Source organism: Synchiropus splendidus, chromosome 3 (genome assembly GCF_027744825.2).
Source record: "Synchiropus splendidus isolate RoL2022-P1 chromosome 3, RoL_Sspl_1.0, whole genome shotgun sequence".
NCBI classification, from domain to species: Eukaryota; Metazoa; Chordata; class Actinopteri; order Syngnathiformes; family Callionymidae; genus Synchiropus; species Synchiropus splendidus.
The window spans coordinates 23,426,591-23,443,711 of NC_071336.1; the positions used below are offsets into that span (position 1 = coordinate 23,426,591).

The 17,121-nt window shown below is 43.3% G+C and overlaps 1 protein-coding gene across 2 annotated transcripts in view; it reads left to right on the plus strand.

The window, feature by feature from the left end:
- The first annotated feature begins 354 nt into the window (after nucleotides 1-354).
- LOC128756177 (junctophilin-1-like) overlaps nucleotides 355-17,121 on the plus strand; it is a 34,149-nt gene continuing 17,382 nt past the window's right edge. Inside the window, exons 1-3 of one of the 2 annotated variants that reach the window (XM_053860466.1) lie at nucleotides 355-456; nucleotides 569-1,057; nucleotides 4,246-5,014. In XM_053860466.1, coding sequence (XP_053716441.1) covers nucleotides 679-1,057; nucleotides 4,246-5,014 — 1,148 coding nt within the window. In that variant the 5' untranslated portion in view covers nucleotides 355-456; nucleotides 569-678. Of the gene's footprint in view, nucleotides 1,058-4,245; nucleotides 5,015-17,121 lie in introns of both variants that reach the window. The other variant, XM_053860465.1, reaches the window with a different exon arrangement.

The following is a 17,121-nucleotide window of genomic DNA, read 5'->3' on the forward strand; positions in this document are numbered from 1 at the left end:
GGAGAAGGATGACTGTGCAGATTCATCTATGATACGGAGTAAGTGAGGGGGGGAAATCGGTTCTGCAGAAAACAAGAGCAAAGGAAACAGCAAACTTTAGTTCTAAAACGTAATATTTACAAAGACAAAACCGATATATCAATATCAAGTTCGGCATTTCTTGACAAAAAAAGCCAAATTCCGGAATTATTAATTGTTGAGAGTGGCGTGTTGTTCAAAAATCCCGGTCGATGTGACTTGCTTCTGCCGTATGACGGCAAAATAAAGGCTATTTTGGGAGCGGGTGCATCGCGCGGCGGAGAGAGAGCGAGGGAGAAGAGAGCGCGCTGGGGGCGGGGCTTGTTTGTGACGCGTAGATTGGCCGTGTGTCTCTCGTCAGCGGGGACTCGACGCCTTTCTCGCTCCCTCTTTGATCAGTGGGTGAGCGGGGGAGACGAGCGAACGCGGACGGCTCCGGTAAATGACGCCCACCACTCATACCTCCACACTGACCCCAGCGCATGCCTCTTGTCTTCCATCCATGCCTGGAAGTCGACCATCCTCATCTTCCGACATTTTCTCCCTCTAGTCGTCATCATCTGCTCAGCGCGACCTGTCAAGCCTCCATCGGTCCTGGATCCCCTCACCCACCCCCAGACTCGGTCTGCAGCTCCTCTTCCCCTCAGTGTGTGTGTCTGAATGACGGGCGGACGGTTTGATTTCGACGACGGCGGCACTTACTGCGGGGGGTGGGAGGATGGCAAAGCCCACGGACACGGCATCTGCACCGGACCCAAGGGCCAAGGCGAGTACGCCGGCTCCTGGTCCCACGGCTTTGAGATAGTCGGGGTCTACACCTGGCCCAGCGGGAACACCTACCGGGGCTACTGGTCCCAGGGGAAGAGGCACGGGCTCGGCGTGGAGAATAAAGGCAAGTGGCTCTACCGTGGGGAGTGGAGCCACGGCTTCAAGGGGCGCTACGGAGTCCGGCAAAGTCACAACACACCTGCCAGATACGACGGCACCTGGAGCAATGGGCTGCAGGACGGCTATGGGATCGAGACCTACGGTGACGGCGGTAAGAAGCCTTTCCTCCGCGCGCGTGCGATATGGAGAAGCATCAGTGCATTTGATATGGTGAGGGGTGAAGTCTGAGATTCAGGCACGCAGCCCCCCCCTCCAAACCCTACGTTTGATTTACTGCACCTGCACACCCCACTTTTGGGGCTCTTGGAAATATGCAGTTTTATGATGAGAGTGAGTGTTCTATATCACTGACTTTGTGTGGTAAAGTGAGCGCAGAGCCTTCACTCCCACTTGGCGAACTAAGCGGCCCAAGCAATGCTGTAAGATTTTATTACAATGATTGACAGACACATTTCATAGTCGTCTTCATGGCTCTTCAGTGTTTCATGAGTTTGTGACAAATCCTGGCGTTCGCAGTTACTCGGCTATGACTAAAAAATAAATAAAAATAGCCTCGATGACAAGCTAAGATGCAAAGTCAGGTCAAGTGCTATGTTGCTGTTTGACAGAAAAACCATGCTAGAAACCAACTCAAACAATCATACGTTGAGCTCGCAAACCCTCAACAGTTCTTAAACAAGACGATGCACAGGTGGGTGGAAGCGGAACAAGCCGTGGGATGGCGACTGCCGAGATTGGCACCTGACTGTTGCGTCTTCGCTGTGCCAGTCAGCTCAGAGGATACTCAACACCTTGTCTTAAAGTAGGGGTGAGCAATCCGGTCCGCAAAGGGCCTGAGTTTTGCAGGTTTTCATTCCAGTTGATCCTGCACACACAGTTTAACCAATGAGGTGTCAGCTAAAACAACAAAACAAGCAACACCAAACTGACAACACCCGTGTTGGCCAGCTGATATTATCGGCCAGATAGTTGGATCATTTTAAAGTAAACTGTTTTGAAGCAGGTTTTCCCTCAATAATGAAAACTGATGTTGAATATGTTGAAAATGCTTTTGTGTAACTTCAGTTGAAGCTGTGGTCTTACTTTTGACACACATGTTTAATGGAGTACAGGCACAACAGTCGCAATGATTAATATGGTCATTTCATGACAGCAGATATGATGTGGCCTGAAATGAGTTGCGTACAGTATACCGGTGTTGGTATTTATTGGTATCAGGAAATCTAGTGTTTGGCCAATATCAGCATATTATATAAAATGTCAATATCAGAACAGTATCGGAAGACTCTACAATGAAATGTTTACATAAATCTGCTGAATTTTTGCCTGAATATATCAAGACATTACTCCATTAGATTGAACTCAGTAAATCATAAACTAGGCACCATGAGTTTCCTACAGAATTTTCAGTTCATGTTGTAGAATGACAAAAAAAAACCCAATTGTTTCCTTGATAACTTTAATGCCAAATTTAAATGGATTCAACTGAGAGCCAGAAACAGATATTGAAGTGATTGTTGCCGAAAAAAAACCCTGTTGCATTGCTACTGGTTCTCTCTAGAGGTGAAGGCATCTGACTGTAAAGGTAAAGTATTGAAATAGTTCAGATTGAATCTATGTTTTAGCTCACTCATCATCATAAAAACTCAATTTTAAAGCTCAATGATGGAAGTGATTCAGAGTTTACTGCTCTCTGGGTTTCATGAACACACCATGGGACCGCTGAAACTTTTCATTGAACTATTGAATTAGAAAAACTGAATAGATTTGCTAAATCACATTTGTCACTGCACTTATGTCCCCACTGTGGGATGAATAAAGGCCATCCAATCTAAAAGAGGTGGTTGTAGATTTCCTCTAGCTAGGAGTTGTTGTATTACAATAACTATATTATTTTATCCCAACTTAAAAACCTTCACACTTGTTGGCACAATTGTTGCCCATGCCCGCCTGAAAGCAAAGAACTTGGAGAGTGAAGTGGAATTGAAGTCTGTTGATTATCTTTATGTGTACCATTTGCTACCAAAACATGTTGCTGAATAATCTCTCAGAACAAATCTGAAATCTTTTTTGAGGTTTTTTATTTACAGTTTTATATCGGCGCCCTCTCATGGTCTTCATGACACGATACAGTATTTCAGGTCTGTTTTTGCTGAAGAAGAGCCAGTGAAGTGTCTTGTCAACAAATGCATTCGGTCACACAGAAAGTCCTCGGGTCATGCTGAAAGTGAGTGGTCGATTTAAGACCTCTCTCTCTGAGCTTTCATCTCACTAATAGGTGCTGTGTTTGCAGATTCTGTTTGTCTAGAGACCCGTTTGATCAAGGAGAGAGCTTCCTGGAGAGAGCAGTGTACGCCAGTCATGAAATAGACTTGAGTTTTTGAGCGTGAAAGAGAAAGGAAAAACGTAGCATTCTCTTTTGTATTTTCATCTCCACTAGCTGACGCCTTATTGAACAGAGATAATGTATCACATATGATGGCTGCTGGGGAGGGGGGGATGGGCTTGGAAAATCAGCTGATCCTCTGGGATATACAGAACATCTGGCTGTCTGACCCAGCAACATCCTGATAACTTGTACAGCGGGGTCACCAAATTGAAATGCAGCGCAGAGCCAGCCTGTTAATCTCACACTGTTTATCCACCTAAATTCCTGCCCAGTCAAGTGTACGATCCCTTGCGCCGTAATGGTTCAATCCAGTGATTTGGTCAATTAGATGCCGGTGTCAGGCCCGCAAGTCACGTTCGACGGTGAAAGCATGGTGGCGAGATGGCGCAGTGGCGGCGCTACAGTCGGCTGGCACATGTTGATTGAGCTCAGCGACAGCCAGGATTAATGAAGTATTCCTTTCATTATGTGACTCATAGCGAATCCTGATCTTCAGACACAAACGGATGGTGGTGAATGTGCCTACTGTCAGTGGGGGAGTTGCACACTGTCTTAAAATAGGATCCTGGCTGAGCGATTCACATTTATCCCAAGTGATCTGTGGTGCCTAAATCAAATTCCCTGATTGAGCTAGCATTCCTCGGTTTGTGAAAACATGTTTTCATGGCATTGTTTGTCGAGGTAAATACTGTGCAATACTGTTTTTACAGTTCTGACTCTGTGTGCTTACTCAAAGGTTCTTTTTGATCATGGAGTCATCTTTGCATTTGTTTTCTGTAAAGAATCGTGGCCTCATATTTCCTGATATAATTTATTTTGTGTTAGACGTGCTTACGTCAGAACCACCACTTTGACGGTGTGAGATACCTAAAGACACCTGTGGCATGACAATAGTCAGAGGGTTCCTTTTAGGTTTGAGACTCATCTTTGGCTCTCCGTCTGTTTCTCAGGTACCTATCAGGGTCAGTGGATGGGTGGAATGCGTCATGGCTACGGGGTGCGCCAGAGTGTTCCCTATGGCATGGCTACCGTCATCAAATCTCCGTTGCGTACATCTATGGCCTCCTTGCGCTCTGAGCAGAGCAACGGCACTGTCCTGCAGGATCTCTCTTCCCATGCTGACACTCCCACTGGCAGCCGTGGTGGCTTCGTACTCAACTTCCACTCTGACAGCGAGGTTGTCACGGGCAAGAAGAAGGGTCTGTTCCGAAGGGGTTCTCTTTTCGGTAGCTTGCGACAGCTGCGGAAATCAGACTCCCGGACCTCAATCTCCAGCAAACGCAGCTCTGCCCGTAGTGACGCCACCATGAGCCGTATCAGCTCCAGCGATGCCAACTCTACCATCTCCATCGGTGACGGCGAGCTGCCAGATGAGGACTTGCTTCTAGAGGACCATGTGGATGCCACCACCACCGAAACCTACATGGGCGAATGGAAGAACGACAAGCGCAATGGATTTGGTGTTTCCGAGAGATCAAACGGAATGAAGTACGAGGGCGAATGGCTTAACAACAAGCGGCATGGTTACGGCTGCACGGTTTTTCCTGACGGCACCAAAGAAGAAGGGAAGTACAAAAACAACATGTTGGTGCGAGGAATAAGGAAGCAGTTGATTCCGCTTAAGAACCCCAAAACTAAAGAGAAGGTGGATCGAGCGGTGGAGGGTGCGCAGAGGGCCGCAGCCATTGCCAGGAGTAAAGTGGAAATAGCTGCTTCCAGGTACGCTCTGTTTGTGTTCACTCTTACCTGCCTACATGAAGGTATCTGGTGTGTAAACATGAGCCGCTCAACTCCTAAAAATCACAATGTTTTTCGGTTCTCAGTCAGGCAGGGCTTAACAACAAGAATCAGCATGTTTGTGTCGCAGCATTTTGCAATACATCTCCATCGTCCTCAGAACAAGTCTGTTTTCCTTCATCAAATATTCTGGCCACAGGTGGTTACTGTTTATACAGTATTAGCACCTGACATATTTTTTTTCCATGCTGATAGGGGCCCAGTACCAAGAGGAACCAAGACCTTGAGATGTTATCATTTGTGCGTATCCAGAGTCATTGCACATGAATACAATGCTCTGCCCTTTAATTTCCAAGGAGATGTGGCAGCCAATGACGTTGATGTGCGAATGTACAAGAACAGTGTATCTGTGCATATCATTGGCCAATGATGACACTTTCTCCTCCTGCCAGGTTTTGCTCCGACGTGGCATCTGCTCTTTAACAGGTGGATGCCGTGTGACCTTTTCCTTTAAAACCTTTGCTCCCAACTGGGACACAGTTCAGGGAACACAACATTGCTTTGACATCCGTAGGTTGCTCTGCTCCACAAGAGTTCGATGTGGAGCATGTGCAAATGTCAATTGGCTTAAACTGACATGTCACCAGCCAATCATCGTCAAAAGGATGGTTGAAATGATTTGACAGTGTTTCTACAGGAGTGTACATACGCAGGTGGCCTTAAATGTTTGCGTGCGAGCGGAATGTGAAATGTTCCAGGGGAAAAAAATCTCATACCTTTAAACGGAATTGCTGTACCAGTATTCATCTCCTGCACTTCAGTAGAATATGCATTAGATTGTGTTTACATGACGTGGACGCGACAGGTACTGCTCTGTTCATCCTCACAGTGTGTGCATGTTTGTGCGCATCGTCAAAGAAAGGGATCAAATAAAGGATTGTACATGAATAGAGCTCCTCATCTACCGAATGCCATGGCAACAACGTACAATAGAGCAAATGCATTACCTGATACTGTAATGAAGCAACAAGGCCGAAAGCATTTTAGCCGACGCTGCGTGTTGATACCAATAAACAAGACTGCTGGTTCTGTAAAGTGATCAAATAACTCACATCAGTATCTATTTAGACTGTTGCTTTAAAACATCCGACTGCGGTGCTTGGAAGCCAGTTATGTAAGTCTCGTTCTACAGCGCATGCAAAAGATGCACTCATATCGATCCGCTTGTGGTCACATGTCTGTCTGACCATGTGGATCTGCGGATGCGAAGGGGGACCTGCTGGCTGACATTAAAAGGACAGAATAGAGAGCTAAATGATGCGCACTGGTAGTGGAATATGCTTAGCTTGGGGTTAGAGAAAACCATGAATTCTGAAGACCAAGGGTGTGTAACAGCAGAGATATTCCATCTGCTGGTGGGGTGGAGCTGCTGTCCTGAATGCTGCTGATAGGCAAATATAGTGAGCTCAGGCAGCGTACAGTGACCATGCCCCCATTCACAGGTTATCTGCAGAACATGGACTCACACACCAGTTATTCAATACACTTCTGTGTGTGTTTAGTTGTTAATGGAAGGGGGCGGGAACTGAGAAAACAAACGTGTGTAGATGTGTGTCGGCTTTTGTTCTCCATCACAAATGGATGTTTTGACCTTTATTGCGTTCATGGTGTTTTTAAACATGGGTAATTCCAGGAAGTAGTTGTTGTCAGTTCATGTGGCCCATGAGAGTTTTAAATTTATATAGCGCTGTCTTATTTATTAGCTGTTCATTTTGTGACCCGTGAAGTCATGGAGTCTCAGTCATGAAAATGTTTCATACACCAGGCCATTATACGCTAAGCACTGATCATAAAATTGCAAGCAGGGTTATTTAATGTTTTGAATGTTTTTAAGTGTGATCTATTTATCCTTGTTCATGAAGCAATGATGTCTTTTATTCGGTCAGTCGGTGATCCCATGATTAAAAGGCACATTGACGTTCTGTTTACTCCCATTTTTTCTTTGAATATGATTATTAATGTCATTTCGCAGCTATGTTTTCATAATCTAATTCATGCCTTTTGAGAAGCTTGGTTATCATGGTCAGTTCACTACCTTTATAATGACCAGTTTCCAACAACTACTATCTCTTTTATCTCAAATGTTGCTCCTTCTTTGGGCCCTCCCTCCGTATTTACTGAAAGATAGATTGCAACATGTGTTGCATCATGCCGGCGTTTACCCATCCACCTTCTGATAGCCTGACTTTACTTTAATGTGAACAGTGTAGCATGCTATATAAAATCACGACATGTGACCTTGATTTACCTGAGATAGATATTTAGACCTTTTGGCTTTTTTTTTGTGAATCCAATACCTTTTCATTAGTGCAAGAATAAGACGTGAACAACAGTGGGTGAATCGGTTGGTCTTTCTCATTTCATGATGTGGAGATGGGAACAAAGCATGCGTCTCTGGCTGCTGCACACCCCTCGCCACTCAGCTGTCAAGGCGTCTATTCATGCAGAGTTCATATTGTGCTGCTCTGGCATCCCATCGAAAGACGTGATGTAGTTTTTGTGGTCTCCATGTTAATTTTATTCTCAGCTCCTGGCTTTGGGGCACAAGCCCTTCACTTCTGATGGAGTAAATGGACGAGATTCACATTCTAGTCCATTCTAAAACATTTTCTAAAGCAGTAGGATTTTGGTTGAGAAAAACTGAAGTATTCTGAAATGCAATACCTGGTTGCACTTTATGAATAGTGCACGATAATCTCAGTTGCCATCATGTTATTGATCTGTTCTTTGGGATTATAGTCCTATGGTTGTGTTTTTGAAGTATGTGTCATTGGCAGCTTTCTCTAAAACCTCCTTCCTTTGTTCCGTCAGTCTTATTTAATTGACTTTTTTGTTGTACCAAAGTGAGAGGTTAATTTGATGCATCTATTAATTTCTTCCTGTTCTAAAAATGTATTGGTGAAAGTCTGCGCACGCACGCTGTAGGAACTTGTCCTGCTATACTTGTGGGGACCAATTTTTGGAAACACCTCCGGGTAGGTTGTACGGCCGGGCAGTCCCCACAAGGAGGTTAAGCCTCAGTTTAAGGATTGAAACTTCAAATTATTATAGCTGAATTGAAGTTTGGTTTAGGTCCTGGCTAAGGTTAGCCATTTGTTTTAGACACTGTATTGGGTGAGAGGCTGGGGAAAGCATTATGGCAATGAGTGGTCCCCACGAAACATAAAAACATGAGCACACACATACGCGCGCACACACACACACACACTCACGAACTGTTAGACAAACATACAGTGAGTGTGTCTGTGATGTCTCCTCTGCTAGTGTGTCAGCACAGTGAGTTCTGACTAAATAAGGCAAGGCATCAGTGGCTTATCAGCACCAGCCAAGAATATATATCTGTCCTACCACTGATATAGCATCCCACTGCTACTATCATCTCTCAAGGATGCTTATGTGTCTGTATAAACGAAGAAAAGGTTTAAGTTGAAAGCGAGACGCTGCTTAGGTACAACAGAAACGACACAGATCTGATTCCAGGATGGTTCGTCCATCACCTGCGTTCGTCACCTGCCCATTTTAGAAATAGATCTTACAGCATCTCGCCATGTTATTGGGAATTATTTTAACCATCAGCGCGTCATTTTAGATTCAGTTTACATCTCCAAATAGAGGTGCGCGCGCGGTGGATTACGTCTTGGCGTGTGTTTTTGATACTTCAGAGTTTTTATGATTTGTTTTTTAAAGTGTAGTCTCACACATTTCACATGCCTCCAACAGTTTTACAACGTGACAAATTCTTGGTGGAAGTAAGGCGGCAATTTGACATTTCTTGTCCCTGGCATTTGCCCAAATGACAAGCCAGGAGCTGAGTATAAGGTTTTTACCCAGAAAATTCTAGTTCACAAGGCGTCCATTTAACTTCTGTGATTGTTTGTCAGCACTACACATCCACAGGTGCATGAGTTGCATCTTTGCAAAACTGAAAATAATTTTCCAGTCAGCCAAAGAAGTTGACTGAACTTCTTTATTAGGAACTAGTGTGCACTGATAATTAGCATGTAATACGAAAATAATAGCACCATCTTCATGAACCTTTCTACCTTAAATGTTGATTAGATTAATAAAAAAAACTTGGGTAAAATACTATAATAAATAAATTATATTTTGAAAAGTGATGATTGAGTCCTTTAAGTTAGCTTAGGTTAACTGACTGACTGTACTCTTATCACTGATCTACACAGGTGAGCCAAGGAAATCTTAGAATCTAGGCACAGTATCATTTGAACTCTAAAACCTTTGGAAACAACATCAGAATTAAGCACAATAAAACCCCCACTACTATAACGCAGCTAGACTTGATATTCTGTGTGATGTCGCTGTAGAAATAAACCCTTGGGCCTGCACACAGACTCAAAGACGTTCACAGTGTTGACAATAAAAGTGTCTTCCCAGACTTTTTTCGTCGCTGCGGCGGTACAGCTGAAAGATTGTGTTTCAACGACATGCCGCTCCACCATGAGGCTGTCGCTTGTGATCTCTTCAAGAATAACACTTTTCTGCAACTTCTCAATACTCGAATGAGTCAGGACGCTGAGGCAGGCGCCACTTGGTCAGGCTGACTGGCAGTGATGGGAGTCATGTGGAGCGGAGGACTGTTATGAAGTCCAGAATCACGAGCAGGGATTGGAAATGTAAACGTATTTCATGTTCAGATGAAGAATACCTTGCTGCCATGTCTTTAATGGACAAGATTTTATTTTAGTAAACTGTTTATCTTATCACCTGAGCGTGAATGACCAATGCTTGAGCCCCAGTCGTGCCTTGAATTTGACTTGGAATAACATGAAACTACCTTTTTTTTTAAACATGACTATCTCTGACTCATTTTGAAAACGCTACAAAGGTTCAAAGGTAGTGGTTCATTTAGTCTAATGGCAAAGGGTTTTATTCTGGTTTATGGTCCAAAAACATTCACAGGTTGTCCCTCCGCTTTGGCCCGGTGCATGTATGGGTCACTCTCTGTCTATAGCTGACCGGGTAGCTTTCCAGGGTGTCCCTTGTCATTAAACAGAAGTATCTTCCCTCTGTGATCCAGCATCCCATAAATGCTGTTCCTGCTGTTCCACTTTACCGATCTGCCATATCATTATGACTCCTTTGGTTCTGTTTTGCCATCAAAACTCTGGTCTCCTTTCGCAAGAGCAAAGAAAGGTATTTGTTGCTGAAAGTTTGCAATGTTTAGATGTAGCTAATATTGATCCACAGGTCAAAGAGCAGTAGAGAAAGTTGTTGATTTTATGATGATGGCAACAAGCCTTTTCACCCCTCACTTGTAATTTTCCACATTTGAGCCAGTCATTAACAATATTAGCGTTCATACCATTGAAACTGTGCGACTACAACAGACAAATATTTGGAGAATAGCATTTGCTTGTGAATCATCGCTTACATAATAGTTCTTTTTGATACCTGCAACCACACTGTGCACTTGTAACCTCGGAATATGGCTGTACCTCTGCTGATTCTGTGGAAGGGCTGATTGGCTTGCTACGCTGCTGCCGGCTCCAGATGTTGCTGGATGGGATTATGACTTCTCATGTTGATATAGAGTATTACTTTTCCGCTGGGAATCTTCTTTTGTGAGGCCGTCCTTGTAATCACAGTCGATGATGACGCTGCAAGTGTGTGTGCGTTTCCGTCATACAGTCAGCAAATCCTTTGATTTCATTGTATCTGTGTGTAGCTATAAATACAAGTGTTTTTCTTGGTGTATTTATTTCCCTGCTGCATTTACAGAGCTGTTTTCTGTGGCTTACATCACAATATTGTGGGCAGATGTAACCTAATGCTTCCTTTGACTTGGCTTTGAAGAGGAAATTGATGGGTGTGTGTGTGTGTGTGTAAGTGTATGAGCTGAATGGTGACAGGAGATTGGAGAACAGAGCACAGACCATGATTAAAACTATTCCTTAAGCTTAAGTGGTTGCCAGGCAATGTGACCTTTACTCGCACAGGTTGATCTTCAGAGCTCGGCAGTCAAATGAAACACACCGGATGTGTGTGTGTGCTCATCTGTGTGTCATTGCTGCGTTGTTTCATGCAAACCTGTAGGTTGTGATTTTTTAAAATGCAATTACAATTGCACACAGTGTGCTTTTGCACGGCTTTGTGCCATTACTTGTGTCAATGCTCAGCCATCTGAGATCGTACGACGAGAGTAAGCCGTTGTGTGGGATTTGTTCACTTGTATATTCATAAATATAGCCCAGATGCCCTGTTGGACGGCTTCCTCAAGTGTCTCTGGTGGTTACTATGGATACTGCATCACACTCGTCATCGCCGTGCCTGCCGCTTGTTGCTTTCCTCTTCAAATGAGCTGCGTGAAGAGACACTGGTTGTGAGTATCCTCCTTGTTTCCTAATTGTGATGCTCAACGAGTTCTTCTTCTTTGTGAGCAAAAAAGAGACACACATTCCCAGTCAGACTCACAATGCTTGAATCCCAATGGAACTGTGTGCACACTCGCACTGTTTACACGAGCAAGATAATGGTCTATTGACTTCTTTGCATCGGGGGACTTCCTGAAAATGAGAGTCCGTCAAATGTAATTTGCGCTGCCATCTTAATAGTATTATTTTCATAGTGTTTGAGCAGTTAGTCAATAAAAGTGTAGAGCATTGCACTGAGGTCTATATTGGTGTTTATGACTAAAGCACTACAGTCTGATTTATCACTTGTCATCAGTCATTTTTATTATGTTCTAATTACAGATTTAAGTATAGTCTCAGCTTGTAGAGAGAACAGAAGGGCCATGAACAACACCCATGGCTATGATGAAAACAAATTTTATGCATACATTTCAGTTTTGCTGTTAATTCCCATACTGGGGTCATGGCGGTCGGTGCCCATCCCAGCTATGTAAGGTAAGAAGGCAAGGGAGAGAGGCTCAGTTTGTTCCAGCGCACAAATAAATTACTTTCGATTACACTTTAGCTTGGGGAACAAATATTAATTCACTTCTTATTTACTGTTAGCAATCACTAATTTGTATTGTTTTAAGCTGACTCTGTGTGACCATTCGGGAGTTCAATACTGTCGTGCTTAACAAGATGCTAGTCAGAACTTTAGAATAATTGCCGTAATTTCCACTCTATAAGCCTCTACTTTGTTCTTGCGGTCTGAGCTCTGCGGCTTATATAATGGCACAGCTAATATATGCATTTTTACAGGCGATGAAATCAGAGGCTTTTTATTTACTCTTATAGCTCTGAAAACGTGCTGTTTTCACCCGCGTGTCCGCTGCTCCGCCAACTGTGCCGATTTGTGGAGGACCGGAGACTAGAAGCAGCAGCTGAGATCGGATGTGATGTTGGAACTTCGGAGCATTTTGAACGCTTTAATGTCAATAAAAGATGTGACGCCACTCATCCTGTAACCCCTCCCACATGCTGTGGTTACACACACATACAGCAGACACTCTACATTCACTCTTACACTAGTTTTGAAAAGCATTTTTAAGCCGGAAGCACCACTGACCTCTCTATGGTGCAGACAGCACCACTGCACCCGCGGCTTATCGACCGGTGCGGCTCATGTATGAACAAGATCTATTTTCCTTCGTAAATTTAGTGGGTGCGGCTAATATTCCAGTGCGTTCTATATTGCTTAATATGCTGCCTTTATATATACAGTTTATTCATGCTTCAAGTGTCAGCTAAGTCAAAGACTGGACTTCTGATCTTCACTAGCATCTGGTCATGTTTGCTGCTTGGTTGGCTAATAGGTGAACTTCATTGGTTCTTCATCCTCAAATTGACCTCTGACCTCATCAGTTCCCCATATACCAGTCAGCCACGTACAAGACCATGCTTTACTCAATGAGCGCTTGAAAACCTTTGATGTTAGCAAAGGACGATAGCATTAAGGATGTTTTCTGAGGTCTTTAAACACGATCAATATGACACTGTAAATACTACAAAATCCATGTTAAACGACGTAAAATGCTCAACATTAAGTCAAGTGAGCAGTCTGCCATAAATTAAGTGATCAAAAAGAAGACGTTTAACTTTTGTTTTGTTTGGTTCGCTCGTCTCCCATACGGCCCCCGCCTCAATCGGGTCATTAGCTGCATCAGCTGTGGCCATCTTTCACTGGTGGTGTTGACACTCGGAGTGAGCACTGAGGTCCGTATCCCTGAATCTGCCCTTCACAAGAACCAGAGGGATCATCCCTGCGAAGGATTCAGTGTCATTCTCTCAACACACTCATGAGAAGGAGGGCATGTTGGAGCCTCAGCGTAAAAGGGCCCTTGAGATGTGCAACACAAATGTGAACGACGTAGATGTAATGTTTACGATGCCGTAGCGGTTGTTTATTTAAAAAACACACAATCTTAAGATTGTACTGAACATAGGTGAGTGATTCATAACACCGTCTGAAGTGTGAGTGTACGTCAGAATAGTGTTGTGGAATAGCGGCTAGTGTTGCAGCCTCACTGCAAGAATGTCCATGGTTTGATTCCAGCTTGAGGTGTGTTCGGGGCAGACCGACGTCCCTCGTGCTGCGTTTGTATCTTCACCCAGGCTTTGGTGGGTTTCCTCCGGGCACTTTTAGATCTTCTGACATGCTTAGAGCAAATTGTCAATTTGTTCTTGGATCAATTTGAAATTGATTGATACGACAGATAATGGAAATTAGCAGCAGGTAATAACTGGATGAAAATGTTGGTGGTCTCATATTCTTCTAGAGTTTTATTTAATAATAATGCAATCCATTTATTCTCACTCGTAAGTAGTTTTGTGTGAGAGACAACTCCCCTTTGAAGGACAGTTAGCTACTTGTTTGTTTCCCTAATACCGAGCAAAAGAGAAGGATTAGGGAAACATTTCTTCTCTAATAATGTCAGTCATGCTCGGGTAAGCCTGAATTAATACATGAATTCATCGGCAAGTCTGGATAGAAATTGTGCTGACGTGATACTTTTTTTTGGCTGTGAGACATTTTATTTGCCCCTTTGGATGCAGCAACCAAATTGAATTCCCTGTATATTTAATTCGATTTTGGATCTCAGCTCAAGTGATGAAATTGATGGATGGAGTTCAGACCGTTGAGTGTTGATTTTTACAGAAGACAAGGTCAAGACTGATATTCTGTCCCACTATAGGCTGCACCCGTCAGCATTCCATTTACCCAGCCTGGACTTAAGAGGGTTGGGGGTGGGGAGGGCGACAAGAGGCAAAAACAGAGTAGATCTGTGTCAGCATAAGGGGGAGTCCTCAAATAGGCCATAGCCTGGGGAGCGCATCACTTACAGACTCATGGGCCACGTAAATAATTTCACCTCTAATGAGGCTGTTGCGGTCTCTGTGAGAAGTTGTGTCCTGTCTTGCTGCCCCACGGTATTTGAAAATTATGAATACAGTGATTTGAATCGTAATATGTGGTTCAAGGTGTGGCAGAGAATACTGCTGTCAAACACGGGTAAACTTTAAAACAGTAATACTCCTCTAATCATGCAGTAAAAGCATTGTGTACAGCGTACCTTTAGATGGTTGTGCCGAACATTAAGATTCTGATTTATTTGAGAAGCCAAGGTCATTGCCTTAAAATGAAATAGGAACCTAACTTACCCCATTGCAAATGAAAAGTTGGGTAGGTGAGCTAAAAAAACAGTCCAATCCTTCTTCAGAAGCCAGGCCTCCATGGCTGCACAGCATGACTTCGCTCATGTCTTCTCATTGCAGTGAGTGGACGCATGTAGCATTTGAGTTTGATAGACATTTATTGTCATAAATTATTATGTTGCGTTCAGGCAAGATAGGCGGGGTAGGTCATCTTGAAAAACAGTTTGTACTAGTTACACTTTCAATTCTAAAGTTCATCCCCTTTGCTCTGATTCCTCCCCTAAGCCACGCCTCCTTGGCTTCTCCTCATCAATTTGTTTATGTTTTCCCATAGCCAGTTGCACTGAAACTGAAAATGAAATCTAATCATTTGTTACGGGCCGGTTTTGCAACTGGTCACTGAGGCAATACGAGATTTTACCCTAAAAGTTAAAATTAACTCCAGGGCGAAATGTGGAAGTACTTCCAGCGCCTGGTTCCATCCACCCTCTGGTTGCCAGAAGCAAGGCTTGCGGACCAGGTTGCCATTATTCTGTCGCAGAAAAATCCTAATAGTTCTCACTCCCTAAGTGTCACATGTTAAATATCATCAGATGGACTTTTGCATCTCAGTGTCACGCACACATCAGCCTTCTAGAGTACCTTAGTTGCGTGAATATCCAACTTCAAATCAAAATGTGCTTCAACAGACGAAAGACCTGATGTGTAGTGGTTGTATTCTGCTGTCCTTGTGGGCCAATATGGGCCTCCAATCATGAGTCCCCTCTCACTGTCCTCCACCCACAGAAACTCATCAAGGCCCCTGCTCTCGAGCCACGTCAGCCATCTTTGACTGAGACCCCCAAAGATATTTCCAAGTCTGATAGAGATGGGTTATCCACTCAAACCTTCTCATTTGATGCCAAACCTCCTCACTCAGTTCAGGCCACCCACTTGAGAGCTTCTATTTGGGTAATCTCTGATCCTATCTTGTGATTTTACTGCTCAGTTCTGTAGCTGTTGAGGGAAGGAAGAAAATGATCTAGAGATACAGACAATTCTCTCTTCCATAGGTGTTCACTCGTCCTACAATCCCCACACTTGCAGACAAGAATGTCTGGATACTGAAACCTCTCCTTTTCAGGCAACACATCATACTCACCACATCAGGTGTATGTTTCCAATGCGTTCCTATCCAGTGAGGTCTTCCAGTCACCAAACAATTCTATCTGTAGCAATACATTCCTGAAGTCAGTGACCTGTAAACCATAGGAGACGTGATCCATTCTGTTCTATAACTCTTACAAATCACTACAATCTTTGAAGTGAATTATTTTTGTCACGATTTAGTTGAACTAAATTTTGCCATTATCCAACCGACAATGTTTGACAGCATGTGTAGAGCTTGTTTTTGTAGTAGTACTGTCAGCTTCACCTCCTGTTGAGCATAATTGGAAAGACCTGTTGCTGCACTTGTCTTCAGTGCCTCCTTTTAATGTCTCACCCTCACTGGATCTTAGACACCAGTGCATTACACAGAGAGAAAGAAAGTCTCACAGTAGCATGTCACATCAAAGCATCTATTCGATTTCCTTTCAAAATGATATCCCAGTTCAAAAAAGGAACTGCTGGGATGTCTAGCAATGCTTGTCCTCCTCTGTCAGACCTGTGTGTGGGACGCAGGTATTTGCATGTGTGTGTTTGCTAAATTCAAATGCCTGAATTTGTTTGGAAGGATCATCAACAAACAAAGCTATTCTGAAACACGGTCACTTTTGTTTTGTTTGCTCAAAAAAAAGCCAATGTTCAGAACAGCATCATCCTCTAGTTGCGTCTGACAGATGAGTCAAGTCACATGTCAGAATAGGCTTGGAGTGGCAAAGCTATGTATTGCCAAAATGTTACTTAAGGCCATTTATTTTTCTCTAATTCTCAATGGCTATTAGTCATGTAAGAAAGTATCGATATGCCCAAATATTGCAATACCCCATTGCAATATATTATATTGATATTTTTGCTGAAATGTTGCAACACTTGATTGTGTGATATTGTCTTCCAAGTTTATTACATTACATTAGATGGCCATTATTAATCTTATCGAATCTAATATGAAGATGACAATATTAATATTTAATACATAAATACTTGGATATGCTCCTGTGTTTGTAAGATATTTAATAACGTTTTTTTAGCAATTATATTATTCACAATATTATAATATTATTCACATTAAATTGTACTGCATTATCTGATTTCCCCTTTAAAATGATGACTCTTATTACCGAACCATATATTGCTGAACTTACAGTATCACAATATATGGCAATGTATCGTATTGTCAGCCCTGTATCAGGATGCATATCGTGTCATAAGATCCCGGCCAACACTCAGCCCTAATCGCTACACAAAAACATACAGTGAGACGGTGAGCAGCGACTACAAATCAACAAAGACTTTAGGGAATGTCGACTATGAATTGTGTCA